Source organism: Dermacentor andersoni, chromosome 2, assembly GCF_023375885.2.
Source record: "Dermacentor andersoni chromosome 2, qqDerAnde1_hic_scaffold, whole genome shotgun sequence".
Taxonomy (NCBI): domain Eukaryota; kingdom Metazoa; phylum Arthropoda; class Arachnida; order Ixodida; family Ixodidae; genus Dermacentor; species Dermacentor andersoni.
The window spans coordinates 121254610-121275070 of NC_092815.1; the positions used below are offsets into that span (position 1 = coordinate 121254610).

At 43.5% G+C, this 20461-nt stretch overlaps 1 protein-coding gene across 5 annotated transcripts in view; it reads left to right on the forward strand.

Moving 5' to 3' along the window:
• The window catches only part of LOC126541292 (neuroligin-4, Y-linked-like), a 312904-nt gene extending 297104 nt beyond the window's left edge, over nucleotides 1–15800 (forward strand). For 2 of the 5 annotated variants that reach the window (XM_055076535.1, XM_055076536.1), the window contains exons 10-12: nucleotides 590–775; nucleotides 9261–9512; nucleotides 13659–15800. In XM_055076535.1, coding sequence (XP_054932510.1) covers nucleotides 590–775; nucleotides 9261–9512; nucleotides 13659–13790 — 570 coding nt within the window. In that variant the 3' untranslated portion in view covers nucleotides 13791–15800. Of the gene's footprint in view, nucleotides 1–589; nucleotides 776–9260; nucleotides 9517–13658 lie in introns of all 5 variants that reach the window. The other 3 variants (XM_055076537.1, XM_050188006.3, XM_055076538.1) reach the window with 3 other exon arrangements.
• The last annotated feature ends 4661 nt before the right edge of the window (nucleotides 15801–20461 follow it).

Below are 20461 nucleotides of genomic sequence, written 5' to 3' on the forward strand. Positions count from 1 at the left end.
TATTCAGTTGGGCATAACACAAGACGAGGTCACGAGTTTACAGTGGCACCATTAAACGCAAGAATTAACTGACATAATGATTCCTATTTCCCCAGAATGATTACAGACCGGAAGAATGTCACTAATGATCCAGTATCACATACATCACTAAAAATGTTTGAAAGCTATCTTTAATTTTCAAGCATCTTTGTAATACATTACATCCTTGTGTTGCATTTGTATCTTATATCGTTGCATTTCCGTTCCTTAGTTTATACTACGAATTGATTTATGAGTTCTTTGGAATTATGTTTGTTGTTTTCATGGATATTTATTTGTGTCCACTCTGCTAAGGTCTTGTCAAAGATCGCAGTGTGAATAAATGAAACAAAAATTATCGATCCATTTTTTGCGCACTAATTAAGATTGCGATTCCTACTAGAGCAGCTCTGACAACCGTCCCTTTAGAGCGCTGTCGTGCAATATGATCGATATTCTTTTTCTTCAGTCTCTCGATAAATATGCTTGGTTGCTCGGAAGAACACAATGTCTTCCACACAGCTCACTTCGTTGTGCGGCCACTGTAGTAATCGACGCGCTTCCGTTGCAGCCTCCGCGCCTGGGTGACGAGCTGGGCCGCGGGTCCCCGCCGTCGCAGCCAGCCTCCATCCTGGCCGGCAGTGGCACGCTCAAGCGACCCCCTCCGGCGTCCCCGTGCGCCGGGGGCTGCGAGCACCTGGACTACCAGAGCGCGCCCGCGGTCGTCACCGGCTGCCTAGCCGTCGCGCCACCCAAGGTCCGTGCACGCCATTTTTCGACTACGTGTTGCTACCAAACGTCTCGTTTTGTGCGTTTTCTGGGAAACTTGCTTTTGTATTATATGTTATATAATATAATGATATCTTTATTATATATAATAAACGCGAATTGTAATCAAAATATAAACGAGGTTTCCGTGATGGTGCCGTACAGACACATGTTATGCAAATTAGAACGCCGATATTCACAGCTACAGTAGTGAGCGTCTGCCCCGTCTGCCCCGATGAGTAGTTGAGGTGGTACATTAAATATCAGACCTTCTCAGGTTGCCTTTGGCCCTTCTTTTGTTCCTAAGTTGAGCTTCAAGGGCTCTCACATTTATTAAAAAGTAGTTGTATTTTTTTTCTTTGCAAAGAATAGTTGCGGCCAAGTGTGCATGTCCCAGATACAAAATACATGCGTAAATTGATGAGAAACTGGCTCAGAAAGCGCAGTTGCATCCGCAGTGGCACCAGATTGTCATCCTTTGTACTTTGCAGAAAATGAAACCTCTAATGAATAAAAAGGACATTTGCCCTGTCACACGACTAAGATGCTGCATTGGACGAAGTTGATGTATGAAACGGCGCCTCAATACACAAAATCAGTCATCATAGTATATAGTGATATAAAGGGTGTCCCAGCTAACTTTAGGAGCGAGAGTTTAAAAAATATGCAAATGCCCCGTAACAGGACAGAACAAAGGTAATGTTGTCTGCCATCGCTTGGAGATATTCAAACAATTTTTTTTTGTTCCGCGTAGTTAGATAATTAGTCGTAATTAATAATTCAACTTCTGAAACAGTATAAGTAGATGAAAATTTCCAATGAGAAAATTGTAAAGCGACATGAAAAACTTCAGACACAGCTTTCTGTTGCCCAAAACTGGCTACATAAAGGTGTTTTTCCAAGGGTGAAAGAAGCCCGCAAAGCACGCAAAATTGCCGCGCGACTGGCCGCTCGAGGCATTTTGCATGTATTCGCGGGCTTTTATCACGTTCGGAAAAACACTTTTATGTAACATGTATTCAGCAACAGAAAGCTGTATCGGTAGTATTTAATGTCGTTTTACAATTCTCGGATTGACACGTACTTTTCATCTAATGTTCATATTTGAAAAGTTGATTAATTAACTGAGACTAATTATCTAATTAGGCGGAATGAAAAAGCTACTTTATCTCCAGGCGACGGCAAACATTACTTTTGTTCTGTGCAGCTATGTGGCATCCGCATATTTTAGAATTCTGGCCAGACTTAGTTGGGACACCCTGTATAGTGTTTTTGTTTTCAATGCAAACACTAAAAAATAGCCTACCAAATTTGCTTGAATTACGTCCCTAAAGAATAATTATTTGCCAAGGTGTACATCATATGCAAGATGAAAATCAAAGCAATCTATTTGCTAATTAACCTGAGTACATTATAAACTTTTGAAGTTGGAAATCTGACGGCACCTGTTTATATTGTAAACATGAAGAGAGTCATCATAAATGTTTAGTTCGGAGCCCCAACATTTAAAAATGGCTTTGTAGGTAAAAGTAACTGGCATCGAACGACAGAAAGCTGAGCTAGTTAGTAAGTATTCATTATGAAAAAAAAGGGGGTGAGACGTGCAGACAGGACACAATAGTAAAGAACACGGCGTTCGTGTTGTCCTCTTCTCTACTCTTGTGTGCCGTCTGCACGCCTCACCCCTTTTTTTTCATAATAACTGGCATCAAATAATTTATTCAAATTACGTTATTACGCAGGCGACGCCGCGAAGTGTGGCTTGCCATCTAATCCCTATGGGACGTAGAAGTCTGGCGCAAAATCAAACTATTGTTACGCTTCCTTCTTCCCAAGATCTCACACCTATTGGCTCTTGGTGCAGCTCTCGATACAAAGTAACGCCACTCCAGCAGCAGGGACCAGACGGAACGCTTTATCACGCGGTATGGGGAATCTTTATTCAGGTGAATTGAAGGGATAATCTGATGCCAATTATTGATGTCTACATATTGAAAATGGTGCAACACGGAAATACACCTTCATGACAGTGCTCCGCAACTTTATAATACACACAAGTGTCTTAGGTTTCTTACTTAAGGCTAAATAATATAGTTAGCCTTATTATTCAGCAGATCGCATTGTTCGTTCTTGCAAATGATGGCAGCCTGGGCAGATAATGGAACTGTAGTTGTGTAAGTTAAGTACATTTCCCAAGCTTTGTTAAACCTGCCGTGGTTGTTTAGTGGCTGTGGTGTTGGGCTGCTAAACACGTGCTCTCGGGAACGAATCCCGGCCACGGCGACCGCATTTCGATTGGAGTGAATTGCGATAAAATGCGTGTGCTTAGATGTAAGTGTAAGTTAAAGAACCTAGGTGCTCCAAACGTCCGAAGGCCCCCATTATGGTGTGCCTGATAATAAGATCGTGGTTTTGGCACGTAAAACCAATAATTAAATTTCTTATAAAGTTTTGGTAAAACAATGTGTCCAAAATAAAAAAAAAAGTCTTAGTTTTGCCCGAAAGGCGGAGCATCAATTGCGATGGCAAATTAGTGTACTAGCGTAAGACGTAACGATATTAGTTCTCTTGGCCATATAAACTTTTAAGCTTTCACTTAATAACTAAGTTAACATGCATGACGTGACGTGCACTCAAGAAAACGAATACATCTCACTCGATGACCGCGCACACTCGCTGTCATAACGCTGGAGTGAGAAAGCGCAGCAGCAGCAGCGAGCCAATGGAGTTTCGTGCTGCCTCTTGCTTGAACGCGAACTAAGCGGGAAGAAAGAGGTCCCACACGAAGCTATTATCCCTGGGTGTACCTAGGCCCTGTACTCATCGCAGATCGCTTTCAAGAGAGGGCCCGGGCCACCCCGCCTCACATGCCTCACCCCCCCCCCCCCCCGCTGCCTTGCGCGCGACGGAAGACGGTGCGCTATCTCCCCGCTTTCCTCCCTTGCGCGGACGAGATTGCGCCGCCATTCACGGCTCACACTCGCACGCTTTCACTCGTACATACAACATACTTCCCCACAGTTGACGTTTCCGTGTGGCAGTGCACGCTTTACAGGACAGCATACACGATGCATATTGTAATAAACGAGAAGAAAGGGGGTTAACTGAGGGCCCGATTTTTATTAGTCATATCATAAGAAGCCAACAAACACTGACAGCATGGACAACAAAGGGGAAATTACCTGTGCTTCATATATGAAACAAAGAAACGATAAGTTAATGGAAATTAAAGTGGATGAAAAAACAACTTGCCGCAGGTGGGAACCGAACCCACAACCTTCACATTCCTTTCTTCTCGTTTATTACATAACGACGGTCTCAAATCCGGCAACATTGATGCCTTCAGGTAGCATGTCTGGGTTTATTGACCAGTTGCCTCCACCCAAAAAATCACGTTCTCGTGACGCCTGCGGCAAAAAGGACGTTCCACGTCCGCCTCCAAGGTCTGTGAGTGGTGGCGCTGGCTAACAATCCCAGGGTTCTACTAGGACACATAAATACTCAACAAAGTGGATGGCGAAACGGCGCCGTGGTAGCTCAATTGGTAGAGCATCGCACGCGAAATGCGAAGGTTGTGGGTTCGGTTCCCCCCTGCGGCAAGTTGTTTTTTCATCCACTTGAATTTCCATTAACTTATCGTTATTTTATTTCATTTATTAAGCACAAGTAATTTCCCCTATGTTGTCCTTAGTGTCAGTGTTTGTTGGCTTCTTATGATATGATGCATATTATGTGCGACTTCTCGATATAACCGAATGTGAGGCGGTCGGTGCTTTGCATGATTGCGGACGGCTATTGAGTTTATTGTACAAATTCGGCACAACGTACAACAATGTGTGGCCGCGCGCGTTTTAGTGGCACAATGCATATCCGATGTAGTTTAGTGCATGCATCTCTTAGGTTGAAGTAATGTGTGGCAATGGAAGCTTTAGGTTGGATTTAGACGACGGAGAAATCAACACTGGGTCTGGCTAGGCCATTGCTAACCCTTGACCCGTATTCCAGCTAACATTATTCACATGAAGAACAGAAAGGAGCTGGCGCACTTAACAACGTGCAGGTCTAGGTAATGTAGTTTAATATAATACGTAATCTCTACGTTACGTAATTTTAGACAACGATTGTGTCAATAACGTAATTGTTGTGGGGCGAATGGTTGTGGAGAGTTTATACCCTTTAGTGTTTGTATATATTACAAGTAAGACCGAATATTTGTAAGGGCAAGATATAACATTGAAAGCAAACTAAAACCCAGCGAAACATACGCATTCACCCAAGTGGCACATAATTTTGAACTGCATTGTCACCGCAATTGCCCACTTAACCGGAAGATAACCCCCCCCCCCCCCCCACTCAAAAAAAGTGGTTCCACTCGCATTATTAGCGGACGCCACAGAGGAAAATTCTATACTACATTTCACCTACAGGTTACTATGGACAGGGCACCCAATGAACACCAAGCCGCTGTTTGGTTTGAGAAACACAATGAAAGCACATAAAAAAATAAAGAACACGCTAGGCTAGAAAGGCAGCTGTTATGGGCGGAGCAAAAGAAGACGAATGTTTTCTAGCACATATTCGTTGGCTCTCCGCTGCCACAGCACATGTTTAAGGTCTGTACTCTAGCTTTCATTGTTACACGTGTGTCAGAGCACCCAAAATCGCCGAAGAGAGAAAGAAAGAAAGGAAGTTTGGCATCGGCGACTGTTCGCTTGTTTTAGAGAGGAAAGGAGTACGGAGTTACTGCGCACCTCGTTAACAAACGAACGTTAGGAACAGACAGCACAAAGCTTGTGGCTTTCTATACGAAGTAAAAATTATATATATACGCAGGAAACAGACGACGAACTTTTTGGAAGACTTCTCTTACTTAACGTTTTCGGCTGGTGGACCAGCCTTCGACCAGCCTCTGACGAAGGCTGGTCCACCAGCCGAAAACGTTAAGTAAGAGAAGTCTTCCAAAAAGGTCGTCGTCTCTTTCCTGCGTATGTTACGTCGGGTCCTGCGTGCTGAACTTTGAAGAAAACCCCTATATATATATATATATATATATATATATATATATATATATATATATATATACATATGACACATATTTTGACTAGACCTGATGTGATTTTGTGCGTTGTTGTCAAACTGATTCGCCGCCACAATGCCGGAATGATAAAGCATTCAAGCAATTAAAGTGGGAGCCCTCAATTAATGACGCTCACTTATCTGATGAGGCGTCTGCGGATCAGAAACAGTGGCGTAATTCGTCGTGTCAGCCCGTATTTACCATCACGACCATAGCCGATACGTTTAGTTACCAATTCCCGCACATTGTTGCACATTTTGCGGTGGAGCACGCTTTACAAGAGCGGAGTACACATTGATGCGTGTAATTTACAGACAATTTCGTCAGCACGTTTCTCGAGGTGCCGGACCCCTGCGATGCTCTGCCAAGCAAATCAAGTAACAGAAATGAATAAAGGGAGATTTTAGTTGTAACAATCTACATTAGAGGAAAATTTCAGAGTTAAACAGAAGAAACGGTACACTCAAGTGTTGTAGTCGGATATTCTGATCATTTAAGATACGTGTATTATCGCCTCTATATAACATAATTACCGAAGCAGGATCGCGCCATTTACCCCTCGCAGAAAAAATGAAAAGGAAAGACAAAGAACGCTATCGCTGCTTTTCTATATGCAATTATAATGGCGGCTGGAAGTGTCATACTACATACCCACACCACATTAGTAAACAATAATCTATCTATAAAATGCTCATATCAAGTGCAAGTAACATCAATACTATAACTGCGACTAGCTGTGCTGTGAAATGCCCGCTACTAGAAGTTTGTTGTAAACTCCTGATTGAAGTATCAGCAAAACTTGTTTAAGAGAAATGTTAGAGCTAACGTAACAAAATTTGGAGTCAATGTTGGGCACGATTGTTTTAGCTATGCCATATTCATTGTTTGAGAGATTTACGTCCGATTTCGAAGATTACCAAACTTACCGAATAATTGCGTTATCTACGTCTATGGGTATTCAGCAGTGCGTCCTTTTTTAATATTAGAGTGTAACCCAAAATATTTAAGTACACACAAGTGATCGCCCGCATGGCAAGGCGAACGCACATGGTTCGTTCTTATTAGTTCAGACGATGTGCACGTTAACAATTTTCTTGCTTGAGCATGCACGCGAATGGGTGCCGTTTAGAGCAGGAGCGCATAATGTGCCACAAAATCTTGCCTAGAACAGAAACTACACATAAATGGGTCTCCATTTGGATGCTATTGCTCTCATGTACTTCAGCGGTATCGCTCCTCAGCTTTATCGCAGAATTAACAATTCAGCTTCAGAATGCAGATATTGAGGCGTTTCGGTAACATCATATGTAGCACGAAGTGGGACGTCACAGAATGAAGTGCAAGTTCGCGTGCAGCACGTTCACGTACGTTATGGCTATTCCTACGCAGTAGAAAAGAGACATAAGGCATCTGTCAGCTTAATTATTTTACCCGTAAAGAACAGAACACAAACCTCCTGAACGTCTTAAAAACGTACTGCGTCTTCTTCTGTGACACCTGAACATCCCTACATGCTGGCTTGCTGCATTTCAGCGTCACTATTGTATCATCATGATGCCGTATTCGTCATACAGTCATTGTCATTTTATATTCTATCCTCGTACTTAATTCAGCGCCATGCACGGAATGTGCATGTTTCAGCACCCCAACTTCATGTGAGCGGAAGCGTTTGTCAGTAAAATTATGCACATCTTGGTCATGTGCTTTACACTTGCAAATGTTCACGAAACAAAGATAGTGTTCGTCGCAAACGTCAGTGACCAGCTTCGCCTAAATCTATTCCAACAACGCGTGGGTAAATATAATCAGAAGGCTATAGTGGCTACGCAAATACTGCTTGCACAGGTGGTGTATGCACCTTGGCGGATATAATTTTGCCAGCAAGTCGAGTAAGCAAATGCATAATTTCCAAACAAATACTATTTTCCTTGCCTACTTTCAATGTTATGGGATAACTTATATTTATAATACTCAAGACAATCATGTTCGTAAACAACTCCGTTTTGTTTGATACTTCCACGCCACATTTATACCGAGATATTCGTCCTCAAATTTGACAAACTCAGTGTGCTAATTTTGCATTCACAGGAGGGAGGCACAACACAGAAGAAACCTCAACGTGCCGTAGCTGATTCTTCATAGGAGACCAGTCTAGGTCGTAGGACGTCCGTCTAGGTTGTCGGAGGTCACCCTAGAAGCTGGGCAGGGTCGATAACAGCTGCGCTTCTGCTCTCGGCTGAGAGAACGAAACTAACTTACTCTTTTCTCTTGCAATCAGCTGTATAATTTGGAGGAGGAGGAGGATGGAACTTTATTATTGCAGAAATCGCTGCGCGGTTTATTCCTGGATGGTTCCCTTTGACAGGGCTCCAGTTTGGAGGGGCTGGAGAGTTTCTATCTGTGTCGACTCCCCTCTGAATCAGAAATTAGCATCTTGAGTGTTACATTTTATTTCAAATATCTGTAAAATGAAGTGCTCTGAAAATATAAACTCAACGAAGTTGTCCTCGAAAACGATTGGTTTACGTTTTTAAATAAACATAACTCTACTCACAATACGTAAAATGGTTTTAAGGAACTTTATGTTAATATGTATTTACTGATCCTAAGTTTTAAAAAGAATTGTGTCAATCAAAGCCCATAAAGTATGTGCAGAAGCAGCATTCGCGTAGGTGCCATAGTCTTTCATTAAATTTACGGATAGTTAATCTTTAATTGCCTTTTATACACACTGAGTGTTGCCTAAAGAGGCGCACCAGGTCTACAAGAGTCTTCCTGTAAGACCGGTGGCTCATGTGTGTTCAAATTCCGTTGATACGTACCATTTTGCACGTATTTGCGATCAGTAATGCATTTGTGACCATTACTTGCCCTATTCACCCCCTCTCCTCAATTTGGTCTACAATAAGTACGAAATGCGTGCCCTCCGTGGCGATGCCCCAAAAAACACGTCGATTATACTACAACTGAACGGTGGGATCATCTTTTAGTGCTACAGTGAACATCGTGCTTTCAACCCCGCCGTGATAATGCCGGGACATGTGGTGGCATCGTTATGTTGCAGCGGAATGAAAAAAAAAATCCAGTGACATCACTGCACGTAAAAGCCACTTCGGATTTACGGTGTTTAAGGTAAAGCCCGCTAACGCGGTGACAACACGAACTTCATGTGAAATCGTACCTCTCTGAGAAATTTTAGTGGTGTTCGGCGATCAGTTTTGCATAAATAATCATGCATACTCGGCATTTCTATTTTACGACACTCAGTATGCAGCGAGAGGAAAAGAAACCATGTGAGAGCTGCAAATGGGTTTGGGACGCGCTTAGGAGGCTTAGTGGCTGTACGAGATTACGAGACTGGTAAAGTCAACAAGTGCACTTTTCATCTCCCATATAGGCTTTTCTACGTCTTTATAACGTAGCATCGGTGGGCACGGCTGGTGCAGGTGCCTCCGAAGCCGAACAGCCTCCTCCCGTCGGACCATCCGGAAGCCCAGCCCTTGCTCCCTTTGTCGGCGTCAGCGCGGGTTCTCTCACCTGGCGCGCACGCCACGCTTATGAGGCATCACCAGCATCAGCAGCAGCAGCAACAGCAGCAGCAGCAACAGACACAGCAGGTCACGGGCCACAACACTCAGGAGCTGTGCGTGTGAGTACGTAGACGCACCTTCCATTCCATCACCTTCCTTCGCCATTCTCACCTGCCCTTCCCCCTAAACACTTCGTTCACTATGTGTGCCTCAGACTATTTCTTGAAGAAAAGAAGAAAGATGAAGCATTAATCGGATCTTGCCTCGTTCAGAGCTTGTAAGACCGTTTATGTCGATAGAACCTTGCCATTCTGGTTGCTCCAGTGTTTGCTAAAGTTTTTCAATAGAATGCTTGTCATGCGGAGCGGCTTTTATAATAAGATTGCTTTGAAGCAGCCAAACGAAATTGCTCGCATGTCTCGTATATTTGAACTCCTTCAGCGACATTTACTGTTTTGCTAGAGGAGATATCTTCAGGTCAAATTCGTAGAGGTCTGGCAGGTTTCACAAAGGCTTTATTTTTCTTAATACATCCACAAGCTGGGATGGCCTAGTCTAGTCAACTGGCTGCTTAAAGCTTACGAACCATCATGTTAATATAGTTCACTCGCAGATAAAAAGTTTTCGCATACCATCGAGTGTCCTGGGCAAGATATGATCAAATTTCTGATAAGCGTCCCCTTCAACAGTGCGCACAGTGTCGTAGGCAGCAGTTACAGCCACCGCGCTAATCTGCATCCTCAAAGTACTTTCTGCCCTCTCTAACAGCTGAAATAATTGTGTCCCTAAAAAAAGCGCTGATGTTGACTTACAGTTGTGAGTGTGGAGGTATTGTTAGAAACTTTTCTTTTGCCCAGTTTTTCACAGAGGGCCACTTTCACGCTTATATGAGATGTTTATCTTTGCATTTAATTGTTTACGGACTTACTATTAAACTAGTACTTAGATGCCACACATCGCATACCTCATAAAAATATGAGCGTTGTCAGAGCTTGGTTACATTTACCAGCCAGTAAAACGAACATCTATTTCCTTTGCATGTCAATTCGGGCGCTTTACATTGTGAAGAGATAGAAGCTTTATTGGTAGAATTTTATAGAGGAAGTATCCTACCTGCCGTTGAGGCTGACCTAGTTTCCGACCCACCTTTTTCGTTCGTAATATCAAGGCTTGCATATAGAAACCTAGCATTGATAGTAGCTGTTACAATCGCTGCAAGTCAAGCTGTTGACACACAGTCGAAGCACTTGTGATAAGTTGTTGCTCTTAGTCATATTCTTGGCATGCCCCCTAAAGTTTATCAGGTACGTTCCCACTAGTCGTATGCTCGAAAGAACAAAACAAATGATTTGATGGACAAACGTTCTCTTACAAATCGGGCACGACAGAGCAAATCGCACACTTGTTCCCCTGTCGTCACATTGTGTTTTCCGAAAACTGAAGCACCATTTTCCTCTTCCTGCCTCTACCTGCCGATTCCCCCTCTATTCATCTGACATCAGCACCTATAATTTCACCAAAGCACGTGTTGCTGCTTAAAGCATCGTTTCGCGTGTGCGCCGTCTCAACGACTCATTCCGTCAGAAGCAGTTTCACATGGTTGCGCTCATTCCACTGAACACTGGAATTCCGAACGCCACCAGAGGCACACACGGCGGGAGCAGCAGCATCGGCGAGAGGGACGTGAGAGGACGCGGCCTGCGATCGATAGGCGTGCGCGCCTGAGAAATCTACACTGGGCCGCCCATGGGCACCGACAGCAGCGAAAGCAAGTGCGCGAAGGTGGCTTGGCGAGGCACGACGGCCCTTTTATTTCTCGTTTAGTTTTCTTCTTACTTCGTCCTGTATTTCTCCATTCTAGTTATGTTAGTTATTAATGTAACCGCGTCGGTACGTTATGCCCAGGTGATCAATGGACGCTTTTTCTTACAGAGTGCATGCCTCTGTAATTTAGCAGCGCACACACACCCATTATTTTCCCTTTTGCTCCATGTCTCTGCGATCGACTTGGAGCGTTGCCTGATGCGGACGCAGTGTTCTTTGGGCAGCAGCAGAACGAAAAACTATAGATGCGCTCATTTTATAAATCTCAGGTGGTGCTATCTTTTGAAGTGTAATTTATACGAGAAGCTGCGAGTATTCCTTTGAAATTTTTACGTGCAGTGCGCATCAGATACTTTGTTTTCATAATGAGTGAGAACTTGCCGTTTGTTTCTTTACGATGTCGCGTGGTTACGAAACTTTATTACGTAGGAGTAAATGAGTAGTGCCTTAATTTTTAAACACTTTGTGGCATTGAAGGACGCATCAAGTGCTCAGACACAGAAAATACGTTTCAAAATGATATGGTTAACAAAATTGCGTCATTCATTGCGACAGCTCAGAAACACTCATGCACCTCTCCGGATAGATATGCGAAAGACGCGTGTTTTATGTTTACGCACAATGCAGCTGAAAATATATTGAACGAATCAATTCGTGTGTGCTATAGCATGTCAGTTTCATATATTGTTCTGCAGCCATTAAAATTCGTTAATCTACATAAGAAACAGAGAAGTTACGCCAAAAACTTTTAGCATTCCCAGCTTTCATATCTGACGGCCAGAAAGAGGACATGGTGCACAATTAGGTGAAGTAATAAAGAGTTTCGTGTCAAGAATTATACGTTCTTGGGAAGGTTACTACGTGGAGCAGGCAGAAAAACAAAGTTTGCATTCATTGTCGGAGCATTTCTTGCTATCACGAATGATGGCCACCATGAGCTAAGTACTTGTAAAGAAAGAAGAGGAATGCTGAGATTGGGGTCACGCCATAATTGTAGCGAAAATTATACATATATTACCTATAATAGAGAGCGCATTTTTTTGCCGGCAAACAACATCTCTAGTGCCTTAAGCAAATATTTTGTGCACCAACGCAAAGTTGCCAAGTATTGTTCTGGACTTTGTCGCCACAACAGAACTAATTTTGTCCCTCCAGCAACCAATCATGCTGTGTGTAGTTGCATCCTGGTACTGAAAACAGTTCGATGGTGACGAAATGAAACTGTGTCCTCGCGGCAAGCCGCCTAGCTTCCAATAAACGTTTTCTGGTAATTTAACGCATTGACGTGTCTTTTTGTATACTTAAGAAAATACCGAGTGAGACACTTTGGAAACCCCTTTCTTGTAAATGGTCTCTGTTATCACACTTGAAACTGTGCTATGTTCTTTTGCCTATAGTGTTGATATTGATGAATGTATTGATAAGATACAATAAGACCACTTCATCGTAGTTTGAATGCGTTCCTTGTGCGACGAATGTCCTCAGGCGGCTAGATTTAGATCAGGGAATAACGCAAGAAAAAAAGAAAGAGAAACACGCTCGTTCCCCGAATAATCCATGCGCACTAAAAAGCCCCGGATAGTAAATATTGCAATGCAACATTCCACTATGGTGTCGCTTATAACATGGTGATTACTTTGAGACGTTAAACGTCTCCAAGTATCAGCTTTCTGGCTATTAAGGGACAGTCACGCCCACTTCGAAGGTTGAAGCGTAAGCATCGATCGTTGCAGCAACAGTTTCGTCCAAGGGCGCTTTAGGCGTGGCGGAGATGATACTACACGATACTACCGAATCTTCTTTCCCTTCTTTGGTGTTAACTTGCAGCAGTCACCACTCGCACTCAGATAAACCGGCTATCTTTCGCGATGTACTTTATATGCTAGTGTAGTTCTTTAATTACCACCGTGGAGTGCAAATGCACAATTACACAGCATTGCCAATGTATATGAGTGGGAGGGGTCGCCGCTGCAATGTACAGCATAGCGGTGGGCATGGGGGGGGGGCGAGGGGAAAGGGGTAGAGAAAAGAACTGACCATAAATTTCTCGCTGCCACATTGAAAATGCATGTGGAGACGTAGTTACTGAAGCGGTCGATGCTTGCGTTTATCCTTCATGCGTGAATGTACGACACCTTTACTCAGCGATTGAAAAGAAACGCACTTTTCCTCTCACTGTTCATTTAATATGAATTGCCAATGACAATAAGATTTCGTATTTGCCTGATGTTCGACTAGAAGCTGTGAAATAAAGAATTGGTTTCATTTATGGTTGGTTGCTGCCGCGACCCCTTATTGACAGTGGCATTGAATGGCTGACTTCGGCGCGCTTGAACAACAAGGAGGAGGTACACAAAGGTCTGATATTGTGCACTTCTGCAACTTCCATTCCCTTATCGCTCTTCTTCATCGCTTTTCTTTTTCTTCCATCCCATTACCAGTGGTTTCCGGGACCGGAGGGAAGAGACAACGGTCTAGCATCGGTGGTGGTGGCGCGGTGGCCTTCCGGGCGCAGACTGTGGCGAGGAGTTGCACTGGGCACCAGGGGCCCTAGAGAAACAATAACCGACTGACTCGGCCGAACACTCCCACTTGGCTTTCCCGCGCTGCCGGCGCGAGAAGGCATTGAGCCGCGGAACAGGACTCACGCCCCATCCATACTTTATTCTGTCGCTTTCGAGGAAACAAAAGAACTCCGAGAAAAGTGCGACGGTGAAGGTGGGATCAAATTTTTTTTTTTTGCCCACCATGCTTCCTCCCTCTCGAAGACTACCGCTGCCGCGAGACTGCGTGCTACGAGTACACCGTTAACTGTTGGGGTCGCGGCGTTCAGACGTCTTTTGCGTGTGTGCGTGCGTGTGCGTGTGTTTGTGTGCGATTACCATTCGCGGTGTCTGGAGCTGGAGTGTGTTGTGTGCTCTTCCTGTTCAGCTCGGCGGACCCGCGCGTGTTGGGCCGTGTGAGAGTGTGCGTGCTCTGGTACGTGGTTCTTCCGAGACCAACGACGGAAGACGGTGGCTGCTAATGAACCGCTGTGATGGGCATGCGGCTTTACCGCCGAACACTTCCTTGTACCGGTTTCTTGCTTTGTTTGGGGATGATGTGCGTTTTTTCCCTTCTCTTTCTGAACGATGCTTTTGCGGCCTGTGTACAAGTTGCCGACAGGACCGTGCTACTCCTCTCGTTTGTCGTTCCGTTTTGTCTTCCCTGTGCGGCTGCCAGTCACACAAAAGCTGCGGAAACCATGGACAGAGGGGCGCCCTAAGAGACCGGATGACAAGCCCGCTATCGTTGCTTTTTGTTTATTTTTCCTTTTCTTACACTTAGGCGGCGACGTGACTGCCGTTCCTGCAAAGTATGATGGTTGCTTTTATACCAGCGCTCACATAACCTGCTCTGTGGGCCTGACAGCCCATGTATCTACAGAAAGTTGTGTGAGGAGGAAAACATAGCTGGTCACCCTTTCAAACTCTTCAGGGATTGTGATGTGAGATGAAGAAAAAAAAACATAGGCTGCCCTTCTTCCACCATCTTCGTTTTCCTTTTTTTTTTTCTTTATTGTCGTTCCAGAGCTGAAGACTCTGCGCTATCTCAGGGGTTGCGGGCACTACCACGGGCTTGTGTGGTGTGTGAGAGACTTGTGATGGCCATGTTCAAATAAATAAAACGAGGTGCATGGACGGACAAAAGGTTGTTAACTGATTCAGTTACACGTTGTGGAGAGATAGGTACTACAATAAGAACACGAACAGATCTCACGCACTTCTGCATCTAACTTTTTCTCTGCGTCCTCACTTTGGTGAGAAGAGGCAAATGGAGTATTGAAAACAGAGCGCACACTCAAGAGGAGGAAGCCGTGTGACTTAAGTGGTACGAGAACGCAGTCGGATACTGAACATTGTTAATCTGTAGAATATGCCAGTTGCCCTCTTTTATAGCATCTTTAAAAACAGTTTACGCGCGTGCGTCCATGCAAAATATGTCTAACGAAGTAACTTGTTTGAAGAATTTCCGTAATTTTATAGTAGCTTCTGGTAAAAGCAATGTTGGAGATTTCGTCTCAAGACGGCCTTCTTGTTTTCTTTTTATTTTGTGATCTTTCGAAAGCTTCCCGATGGGAAATGTTCCTCTGGGTAATTGCGTCGCCTCCTAATTTGTCGACCCATCCTGCCTTATGCGTTGGACTTTTATGTTACTTACTGGTAATACTGGAGTAAACGGAAGTTCAAGATGCTTGTAGGCATATGATACTGGTCACATGAGTGCTGTTTGTTCAGTTCGCTTTTATCAATCCCCAAATAGAAACTGATGGTTGTACTTATGAAGCACATTAAACATAACACACTGGACGCCAAAATGAGATTGATGCTGCATTAACTTACAATGTTTTGTGTTGGTGATGCATGGAGTACCGAAAGTGATCAATGATGCATCTTTTTTTTTTTTTTTTTTTGCAGTGCGAGCGTTTCCAAGAAAGCAGATATAATCAACTTCGGCGCGTATCTTGTTTTCATGTGTCCTATAGAAAAAAACGTATGGTGTGTTTTGAACTGTACAAAATAATAAAGTTTTTGATCATGGGAGTGGAACCGATGATTGTCATGGCTGGACAGAGGAATCACACGGTTTCTTCAAGCGTCAAGAATTGACACGCTGTAACAACTGCCCAGCAACTTGATTCAGTTTTGAAATAAAAGGCTGAGTAGAACAATGCCTTAAAGCTGCAAAAATATTAGATACAATTATATCATTAAACCATAAGTTATTTCGCAAGCAACCAAAGCCATGGGAACGAATTGTGTAATCGATGAGCTGTAATGACTATTGTAGAAAAGAAAAGATTAGAGGTAATTTTCTTTTGTTCATAATATATGACACATGCGAGAGCTTTGGAATGTCTTCTCTCCTATGGAAGCAAGTATATAGCGTGTTCCTTCTTTATATATCTTTAGTGGCACAGAATATTTAATGATACAGAGAGGTTTGTGCAATTCAGCCTACTCGGTGGATTTTTTTGGACAGATGGGCTTCACTTGCACGACAAATCACAATCTCTAGGTGGGTAGTTACAAAACTATTGACTAATTAACTTTTCAATCATTTACTTTATGATACCGGTTCTAATTCCTAACTGAAACGAAGCAATAACCAAATTACGACTCGTTAGCGTAATTGAAGATGCTAGCACCATTTCTTCAATATATTTTTTTCGGTGCGCTTGCCGCAAGGCATATGTACAAAAAGAAAAAAAAAATATAGCAAAAGGCGTCACATAAATGGATTGAGCGCTGTTTTATGCAGATATTGCCGCACTGTGAACTGTCGCACTTGTGCGCCGTTATCCAACGGATAAAGTCATCCGGGACATTCGGCTTTAAGTTGGCTTACCTATGCATATTTTGTCCAATGCTCTTAGTGTCAGGAGACGACCAAAAGAGATTACGACTGTCCGCCGTGGATACAGGTGTCAGACACTTAAGACACGTTGTAGGTACCTAAAATATGTCAAGAATGCACGGGTGTTGCAGTTTGAATCATCCTGAACGCGCAGTTTTAGGAACATGTCAGCTGGAATGCCAATGCATTTCTTAGCACACCTATAAAAGACGGATGTCTTGAAAATGATGCCACATTTGGGAGTTTCTGCTGCGCAAACATCGCTCACAACTGCTCGGCTTTAATTTACCTTTTGGAAAAAGCACCTCAAAGTGAGTAACTCGAAAGTTAATTCGTGGATCCTTTCAATTACCTACCTCAACATCATGACTTCACACGTACGTGATTTGCACCTCGTTCATGAAGGCACAGGAAAGGGCGGAGTAACACTATCTAGTCACAGGTATTTTTTTAAAGTTGTTCAGAATAAAGAAAAGCAGAAGGCACACAGGTGGCGTATGGGCGATTTTTCTACATAGCTGGCGCAACGGTCAAGAAGTCACTTCACTGCGCATGGTGGCGGGCTTTTCCCTCTACAGGTACGTTCCCAAAGCATATCGCCAACTCCCCGTACATACGCTCCTCAGCGTCGCTCGATCGCCAAGGTGGTGCTATCTTTGTGACATTCGTTTTTGCCAGTCTCTCCCAGTTTAGCCATAAGGCTGCTGCACGATTCGTCGATAGAGAGGAATTTAGTTAAAGAAAGGTGGTTGAGTAGGCTGGAGGAAGCAAAGTATATGGCCTGCTGCTGCTGTGCCAGGTGGAGGCAGATGCGAGAGAAAGGCAAAATGACGCAGTGACAACGGCACGAAGTATGCGGGGTGTTCCTTTCCTTTCTTTAGACTGTACAGAATTTCTAAACACGTCTGGTAGTAGATAGAACACTTGTAATCCTTGAGCTATTACTACTCGAAGAAAACTGTCGTGAGAGAGCGAAATTCATAATAGGCTAATTAACAACATTTTAATATTTTGATGTTAACTAATTACTTAACCGCATGTCTTGAAACTTACGAATTGTAGCAGGTACGTTCGCCAGGCTCACACACTTGGAATGAATTATCAGGATGACAGCAGTGTCGGGATGTTCACTCCCCAAGAGCCCAATAAAAGATACCCGCGCTCCGGTTACTTTTGAGAACGAATGCATAAGATGGCGTTTCGGTTAAGAAGTAAGCGGAAGAGCAGCGCACATTGACCGCAGCTTTGACAGCGCGTATCTCGAAACCGTTGACATCCTCAGACTGTATTCCAAGTGGATCTAACTTGCAAACTGACGGCTACACTTTCTAAATTGCAGTGTGTGCCATAAAATTCTAAATATAAACATAACTAGCCAATTTCAGTCAAATAGTTAATAAAGCATTTCAATTATCTACGAAAGTAATGTAAGCAATCCAGCGAAAGGACTGGAAGTGTGCTATCTGCAGCAAGATATAAAAAAATTATTTAAGGAAGAGAAAAAGAAAAATAGGTATAAGCTCACTCAATATCGCGAGCAAAGAACTTGCAGACTGCAGGCGCCACGAAAAAAAAGATTTCTTTCATTATTTCTTGACTTACATACATGTACCCTGATATGGCATGGAGAAATAACGTGTGCGTGCTTGGCCAATCTAGTGCCTGTCCCCAATTACAAGCTGAGTGGCCACGTCAGAACCCACTTTCTAAAATTTTTTTGTGAAGCTTCTGCTGTCTCAAAACGTTTCGTTGCTATGGTACAGGTGCTATGCGATCAAGTTTACCCTAAAATATCTAAAACGTTCAAACCGCTTCTAATTCAGTGCAAACTCGGCTTGACCTTACCATCGCGAACATTGTCTTCTACGCACAGGTAGAGGCGTAGCCTGGTGATTCTCACCAAGAATGACACGTATTAAGAGTAGGTGGCGCACTGATAGAGAATTAAGGCGCGTTAAATCACTGACGTCGCCACCAGATGAGCGGGAGAGTAGCCAAAACCCCCCGACCGTGGATCACAAAAATAAGTTCGATTGTTTTCTGTAAATGCCCGCATTAAGAATGAGATACTTGCTGTTAGAAGAGCAGCCGGAATTCACAACACGCAGAGGAAGGAGGCACGACGAGCGAGCTACTTAAGGTTAGAACTAGTGTCGTTAACTCGCGCTCTTCTTCTAATAACTATGCACCACCAACTAGCCAAACAGCTACTCCTACGAGATACTGGCGTCCTGCATCAACCGGTAGCTATCGGAGCACCCAGTTATCGCAGATTTGAGCGACAGGGCGCGCAGCAGGCGAACGAGATTGTTTCTCTCATTGCTGTGTCTTGCTTGCTTTTGCGCTAAACAAAAGCACCGATTGCCGAGGACGCTTTCGGTAAACCAGCTGCATGCCCAAGTTAAGAGGGTCTTGCGCTAACCTCACGCTTTCATTGTTCCCCTTTTCCGATTTCTTTTGTGCGAGTACACACTCCATAACGAGCTGTTTTATAGCGCGAAAAATAAGCGGACCTGTTTCAGGCCGCGGTGGTTGCATGTTCATTAGCCAGGCTGGCGTATTCTTTTTTTTATCATCCTAAATATTTACTATGTATGCATATATTGTCTGGGCGGCGTAAGTCTCGACACTATGTCACTGGCCTTCCTAAGGCGATTTAAATTGCAACTTTTTAGCCGTTTCTGAAACATCTTGTGTAAAGGTAGCTTCCCCACTCCTATGGAGGTATGTTTAAAGGGACACTGAAGACGAGTTCTAAATAGAAGTAGGCTGATAAAGTAATAACTCAAAACTATATGTATTCTCGTTAATATCGCGGTAGGAGGTTGAAAATTAAAATTAAATGAAGGTTAAAGATTCATTGCTGTTTCTATCTTTCTTTTGGTGGAGGGGGGGGGGGAGCGAATAGCTTGGTTTATTATTATGGTCGGTGGTTGGTGGTAAGTGGTCGGACATTGTCCGCTGCTACAAAGGTACCGACCCAAATGGCACGTGATCCCGCGCCACTGAATAACCTGGTGATGTTTTACCGAATTTGGGTCCAAATATTATACAGGGTGTTTCACGTCACATCAACCAAGGATTTAAAAGAAAGGGGTTAATCGCAACTGAATTAAACCAACGACATGTGGTTTGCCGTAATGTGGCGCTTCTTGGGATATCTTTTATATTGTGCTTAATTTGTTAATTAACTAATATCGATTATCCAGACATTTGATTGTTCACGTTTAGGGCGAAGTGCGTTTCGTTACGTTGTAGAGGGCATTCTGAAATGACTGTTCAAATTTTTTATGGCAACGCACATGCCGCCTGGTTAATGTTTTCGGGGTTTAAAAAAGGCCCGTGATATGTGCAATAAAACTACGTGACTGCGCTACTATCCTATCGTAGTGCTTGACGACCGAGACATTGCCCGAGAAGCCTGGGGATGGAGATTAGACTATGTGGTAGCGTTTGTTCTATTTCACAATAGAAAGAATACAAACAATTTTCGGTGGTCGAAATTATTCCGGAATGCTACAGCATGCCTTCTAATTATATTGTAGTTTAGGGGCGTAATATCACAGAACTTTCTATTTTTTAATGCCTACGACGTTATCTTGGATGCCGAAGTGAAACTATAGGTGTATCGCAGTATGTAAGCCTTCTCCATTAAATGTTTAATTGGAACAAAAATACCTAATAGTACGGTATTTTCTTGGCAGTGTCTTTATCAGCGAGAAGTGCCGAAGTGATTTCGTTAGACAGGTAAGCTACGGTTCCAGAGCATTCTTGGAGCGCTTAGGGCGAATTCGGACTCAAACTAAATGTGGATTTCTAGAAAGAATATTTGACGCCAGATACAAAA